Genomic DNA, 7,131 nt, shown 5'->3' with positions numbered 1-7,131 from the left:
TTCGCTTGCTGTAGGAAACAAACGCAAAGCTGCCCAGCTGCTCTTTGTGCCGAGAGCATCCCAATGATAACCGCATACGCGTTCACACCAACACGCGGGCAGCAGAGGGCAGTGCATCCAAATCCATTGCTGTGCTGTACTTCCATGTTCCCACTGACCACCGTTAAGTATGGTCAAATAACAAGCTATGCGTGTGGAGGCTGTCATCTCGCGGTGGGTTTACAAAGGGCTCGACGTACAAATACATCGATGTACAACACCGACACGAGGTTCACACAATGACTGGCGAGTCACACGTTACCTATGCGGCACCACAAGGGTGCTGTGATCACCCATCTTGACATACTCTGGTGAAAGGAGGGATATTAATTGACTTTAATTTGAACACGCAGCCTTTCGCGGCCAATATTAGGCATAACAAAGGCTTTTGGGTTAGATCGTATAAATGTGTCGTTAACCCGTCACCACCCGACACCGCCAACTAGTAAGGTTTGCCATGTAAACAAAACGTGCCAATTAGTTACTACTTTAACCCTCCAGTGTGTTGGAGAGTACATTCACATTTACAATTTGAGCAAAACGTTTCGCTGGTCATTACATCCAGCATCATTAGGCGATTTTTGCCAGAATTCTGGCATATCGCCCGATGGATTTACTCTCCAAACCCATCGCAGTGTCTCCAAGCCCGTCTCCATTGATCTTCAGGCTGCCCGTGGCAGTTCCCAGGTATAATTTGTCAGGTGTAGTTGCAGGGAGCAGCGCGGCCCTAGCGACGCTTAATGCGCCCTGGCCTTGCGCTCTGACGAAGATGGCGTCTCCACGAGATGGATTACGACTCGTGGCCTTTTTCTGGAAGATCTTCCTCCGAAAGACGTCAATTATCGTTACTGTCGTTGGAAGATGCTACTATCTGCTAGAAGATTTCTAATGAGAAGGGCTTCCTAAGCTTACCTTAAGCACATGATAAGCCACTTCGTTGAGTTACCATTTGTGGCCAGGTCGCTTCTGAAAAATAAGCTAACAACTCAATGGGCTTTAACTGGTAAAATAATAAGTTAGTTTAATTGTATGTTGTTTAATGATTTGCTTACCTTTCCCATACTTTGCACTCCTATCGTATTTTTTTTATTGTTGTAACGTTCTGACCCAGCGCTACTGAACATCCGTGAAGAAGAGCTTTATCGCTCATCGGATTCCTCCTCTATAAATACATATTCTGATATTTAAACGTCCCAGGTTCTCTCGAGAAGGGGCTTCCAGGAGTTGTGGGATTGTTTTTATTTTGATATTTATCTCTGCCGTTCCACCAGAAGTACCTTCTGCCCATGGAGGTTTAATCTCCGGGGCTGTCTGGGCCAAGCGGAGGGACAGGTACGACACTGCGTGTGTAATACGACAAAATAGTCCCCTTTTTTAAATAGTAAGTGGGTTGTTTGATCGTACTCGGGATTGGCGATGGGTGTTCGCAAGGCTGGATTGGTGATGCGGGACTCTCAGGATCGGTTCAGATACCACGCGCCACAAATGTCAGCCTTGACCAAGAATCGAACTCCAGTAGCCGGATTCACAGTTTGATGGGCGAACCACACATTTAAAATAATATATCTAATCTTAGACGCGCGATTCGGTGCATCTATCATGAGTGCAAATAATCGGCATGAATCTATTGGTGCACGGTTACTTGCCCGAATCCATCGAGTGTATGTTAGCAAACACATTGTTCGGTGACACTGTACTGCGTTGGGAGTCGTGCACCGGCATGTATGTGCTATAATGCATGTGCCGTGAGAAGGAACACGCGCCTCGAACCGTCGCACGTGTGTTGAGTTGTTTTTTTAATTTGTCGTCGCTTCTGATGGACACGTGGTCGCGCGCACGGGAGGGATGTGGGCGTGGCTCCAGGCCGCGTCACAAGGGAGGGCGCGACCCCGTGCTCAGAGGACGCTGCTGCCACCGCAGGCACCAACAGCACATACCATCATTCATTGCAGGCAGGCAGTAGCAGCAGCACATACCATCATTCACTACAGGCAGGCAGCAGCAGCAGCAGAACATACCATTCACTTCAGGCAGGCACCAACAGCACATACCATCATTCACTGCAGGCAGGCAGCAGCAACAGCAGCAGCAGCACATACCATTGCCGCAGGCAGTAGCAACAGCACATACCATTCACTGCAGACAAGCAGCAGCACATACCATCATTCACTCTAGGCAGGCAGCATCAGCACATACCATTGCTGCAGGCAGTAGCAACAGCAGCAGTACATACCATTGCCAGCAACAGCAGCACATACCATTGCCAGCAACAGCAGCAGCACATACCATCGCTGCAGGCAGCAGCAGCACGTATCAATCTTGCAGACAGCAGCAGCACGTATCAATCTTGCAGGCAGCAGCATCAACAGTACATACCGTTGCTGCAGACGGCAACAACAGCAGAAGCAGGAGGCATTCTTCAGGCAGGGACAGCAGCAGCAGCAGCATCAGGAACAGCAGCAGCAGCAACATCAAGGCGTGATCTTTGGACATCACCACAGTACTGTATTCTGTGATGGTCACGTCGTATTTTGTTTGATGCGAAACTTGATGAACTATTATGGACGAAACTTTCTTTGTCGTAACCGTGAGCGCGTTCGCCTGCCTGCCTGCCTGCGGTGTTGCGTGGCGTGTGCGAGTCGGGCGATCGGCATTGAGAGGCGGTATTGGAGAAAACACAAACGCGGCGTCGCAACGATAGACGCCTTGAAGTTTTCACACCGCGGTCGATGCACAGCGCGTTCCTTTTCCACGCCGATGTCTCTCCTTCAGCCGGTTTGACAGGCGCCGTCACTGTCGCACACACGACGACTGAGCGGGCACGGGTGCCTGCCGAGAGGCATTGATGATGATGGTTGCGGCAAACTCTTCGTGGTCACTTCTCAAAACAAAAAACAATAACTCGCTCGCCGTATTCTGAGCAAGTCGGTGTTTCCATTGTACTCGGACTGTTAAAAGCACGCGACAACACAAAATACTCTCACGCGCACACACACGTATACCCACCCACGACCGGCTCTGTTTATGTTTAACAGCTCTGATATTTGCATTCCTTAAAACCAAGCGCGCTCACTCGACCCTGCGCACAGACGCGCGTTGCGGTGGAGCTGCAGCGCGCGTGCGTCTCAGTGTCGGAGTGACACGGACAAGACAAAGAGCCTCCGTGTAGCCTTCACAGACTATTTGGGGCAAGTGCTGTTAGCGAGTAGCACCCACGAAGGCCGGAACGGCGCACGAGATGGTGTGGGTGGCCAGCACCACGCCCGGTCGCCTTTGTCTCCCGTAGTGGCGACGTTTAGACGCCGCACCGGGTACTCATTTGAGGCTGAGTCGACCTAGGGGAGGGAGGGAGGATGGGGGGCCAGGACCGGTTCAGATAATCGTCAGCGGCGTTGGCCGTGAGCGGGAATCGAACTCGCGTCGCCGGGTTCGTAGCGCAGCAGCGTAGCGGTACCCGCTACCCCACCCGTGGTCCCACACGCGCACCTGAAGCTCACTCACTCACTCACTTTTTTTGTTCGCAATGTGTTTGGAAACCCACGCAATGTCCGTTCTCTCGCCTCTCCGCAGTGGACCACACACCTGGCTAGCCGCTCGGCATTGAGTGCGTGTTTACCTGGCTGGCCACATCGCTTCGCCGTGTCAAAGAATGCAGGGGAGAGACGACGCGCCCTGGACGTGAGTCAACGGTTGCATACCGGGCACACAGCAATGTTTCCATGCCTGGTTTTTCTCATTGGTGCCTCCTGTCTAATTCACGTAATCGATGTGCTTTGAAACGTGGACGCTGTCCAAAACGTCGTCCAATTATAGATATGTTTTCCTCCTTTGTGCAGTGCTTTTGACTAACGTGTCGGGTTTGTTTTTTGTAATTTGTGCTCGCATGCGCTCCTGCCAAGGTAGTGTCGCCAACTAAGTTATTGAATAAAAGTAAGCTCATTTCAACAAACGCTGCTTGATTTTTTTTATCGCCGTTTTTTGGTCGCAGCGTTTGTGTAAAAGACCTGGTATGCTTTCAACAAGAAATGCACCTTTTGCATTCACTTTGTATATCAGTTGCAAGATCTCGCGTCGTCTTCTTTGTAGTTCTTCATACCTTTACTCCCACTCATCTCTTTGATGCCATCACTCCCTTCTCCTTTCTCTGCGTCTGTGAACTTTATCTCATCTTTCATCCTCCCCTCTCCTCCTCCTCGCTTGTTGCTGCTGCTCACGCCTCCTGGCAGATCTTCGCCTTAATTGCCTCTCTCTTAATCGTGAATACCGCCCACGGTTTAAATGCACGCCAACCCGCATCATCTATTGCTGAAGACTGCTAAAGTTATTTTTCTTTTGCGTAGACATTCATTTTATATATATTTTTTTTTACATAATACAATGCATACTACTGTGGTGTCAGAATCAGAATATGTATTTATACTGGAGGAATCCGATGAGCTATAAAGCTCTTTGTCACATACTTTTAATCCAAAGGTAGGCCGTCCAATCCCCCAGGTGCGGCAGTTGAAATAATTGGTACGGTTCTTAAATTCCCCTCCTCTGTCTATGCAGCAGTAGAAATTGATACATATTGGAAGGTTGTAGGTGGTGGAGTCAAGTGTGGGTACCCCCACCTCTTCCACTATGCTTAGCCAGGGTGAAAGAGTAGGCCAAAATACCCCCGAGAACAGCGAGTATCTTGGGCTCCCTCTTGAGGCCCTTTCATCAGCGGTGGCGAGAAGCAAGTAATTGTAACTGCAGGGCTACATTTTTTTTACTTTTAGAGTAATGTATAGTATTTTATTTATATTCTAAAGTTGTTCTTTCTCAAATGACCATTAGGGTGATTCTGAGCTAGAAATAAATTCTAAGTTCCCATGGCAGGGACCAGTCCCACGTAAGACGGCTTGTGTTGACGTTCCACAACGTGGTGCTGTACGTTTTACCCTTGGGAGACGATTGGCTGAGTTCCGTTGTATATACTGTATGTGTTCCTTATTTCATCTCAGTAACAGTGCATAGTCCTATCGTGACTGCGCAGCTGCTAGAGATAACGTTGGTTTTTTCTGTGTTAAAGCCGGCTGCGTTATGTTTTAAATTAGGCAACGTTAGTTTAGCCTTCATTCGATCGCATTGGGACACTGCACTTGACCCTGAAGATGTGGTAAATTTCAAAAACATGTGATTTAATTCTCTGACAAGAAACCCAAAACATTTGTTGTATTCGCATTGAAAAGGTTCTTAAGTTGTATATGTTTAATCGTAATGCACGTATTAATGTGTGTACATTCACGTGAATATGAAAGCCTTAAAACTGAAATAAACTAATGACCAGATAAATTAAGAATTGCCATGCCTCCCAGTTTAGATGACATTTTTCATGTTGACCCACGTGCACCTAGTTTTGTACTAATTTAAGAGAGAAAATGAGGCATTTTGTTTTCGATATACAGTCCATAGTTGTAAAATAACGTGATCTGGCAGACTACTTCGGGGCATTTTTCATAGGTCTTGTCATTGGATTACCTTTGAAAAGATGCCCAGTATTTTACGATGAAAAGATGCCCAGTATTTTACGATGAAAAGATGCCCAGTATTTTACGACATTTCCACGAGCAAATGCATCTGCAGATTTTAGTTTTGCGTGGCAGCTCTCACCCCCTCAATGGACTAATGTTCCACGTCACAATTTACATCTTTATTTCATTGTGACAATGATGTGTTACCGTTGGTGAGAGCATGCAAAGCTGCTTACCTCACAAATGAAAAAAAAAGGTTACTTGCAGCCCTTTGTCAATCCACTCTTGGACAAAGGTCTCCCGACAAAGTGGGGATTGTTTGACCATAATTCGTCAAGCTGGTCAATGTGGATATGTGGAAGACAAGGTCCTAAACCAGTTCAAATATCTCTCCCCACTGATGATGTTATAGCCGTGGCAGGGAATTGAAGTGAAGTGCAGGGTTTATCGTTCAGTGCACTAACCACTGTGCTACCACTCCACTGCACCCCACAGTTAGAAAATATTTAGCTCAAATTAAGAAGGCTTTAAATTATGTTTTGTCAATTGATGTGGCAAAAAAAAACTTTTCCGAGCTATGCCCAAACTTGTATTTTGTGTACGTATATGACACATAGCTTAAAAAGCATGCAAATAGGTGGCTGAGTGGCATGGAGAGTTAATACTTGGGGTGTAAAGAAACGTCTATTAATAAATTTAAAGTAGAATGCTACGTCCATGATACATGCAACGAATCGTGTGTCTAAGAATCGGTTATTTTCCACTAGCCGAGAGGGTGCTACATCTACTACAATGATAAGAATAATAATCGATTATTGAAGTGAATTGCAATCCTTAAAGCTGGCAATTCGTTGAATGGTGAGCGGGGCAAATTATTACAGGCCTAGCTAATACTGATGTGGTTACGTGTTGACTTCATGGAAAGGTTGGATAAATGTAGCTGCCTATTCTAAAAATTTAAAGCTGAGATTGTCTATACCTATTATCACCAGGCACTGCCATATTGCAATTGAAAAATACACGAGAAACGTTATTTTCTGGGCAATGACCTTTCATCACAATTAAAGGGAAAAAATTTTGAAAAGGCTTTGATGTACGGCAAGTTTGGTGGTCTGACCTCAGTCTCAAAGAATTAAGCACAACATTTTCACAAAAAATGTCAAATGTATCAACTCTCATTGCCAAAAATACAGCTCTGAGAAACGTAGAAATAGTTGATTGACTGGACACTGTTCTGCTGTTGCTATATATGAAATGGAGCTGGATAGTCAGGAGGAGAATCTACCATATGTTGGCAGAAGTTCTATAATGCCTGAATCAGAGTTTTACACTGCTTGATCTTGAGACTGTATGCTCCAGAAAAGAAAATGTTATATTCTTTTTTCATTTTATTCTAGAGTTTCAGCGTTGAAAATCATACAATTTATTCTTAGCAATTTTCAAAATAACCCCTTAATTAATTTGTCACTGAAACACATCCTACATTGTGGTAGTACAAACATTTTCCTTTAACTTTTAAACAGATTTTCCTTAAAATATGTAGCCGATATATTTTTCAGAGAATATATTCGTTGGTAAGTTGGCGAAGCATTGT

The 7,131-nt window shown here is 45.8% G+C and overlaps 1 protein-coding gene across 2 annotated transcripts in view; it reads left to right on the top strand.

The window, feature by feature from the left end:
* Nucleotides 1–1,988: 1,988 nt before the first annotated feature.
* The window catches only part of LOC144728034 (myosin light chain kinase, smooth muscle-like), a 57,630-nt gene continuing 52,487 nt past the window's right edge, over nt 1,989–7,131 (top strand). Inside the window, exons 1-2 of one of the 2 annotated variants that reach the window (XM_078607255.1) lie at nt 1,991–3,466; nt 3,610–3,717. In XM_078607255.1, coding sequence (XP_078463381.1) covers nt 3,689–3,717 — 29 coding nt within the window. In that variant the 5' untranslated portion in view covers nt 1,991–3,466; nt 3,610–3,688. Of the gene's footprint in view, nt 3,718–7,131 lie in introns of both variants that reach the window. The other variant, XM_078607273.1, reaches the window with a different exon arrangement.

This window comes from Lampetra planeri, chromosome 2, assembly GCF_965212315.1.
Source record: "Lampetra planeri chromosome 2, kcLamPlan1.2.h2, whole genome shotgun sequence".
Classification (NCBI taxonomy): Eukaryota; Metazoa; Chordata; class Hyperoartia; order Petromyzontiformes; family Petromyzontidae; genus Lampetra; species Lampetra planeri.
Note: the sequence above shows the minus strand (reverse complement) of the source record. Positions and strands in the feature narration are given on the sequence as shown.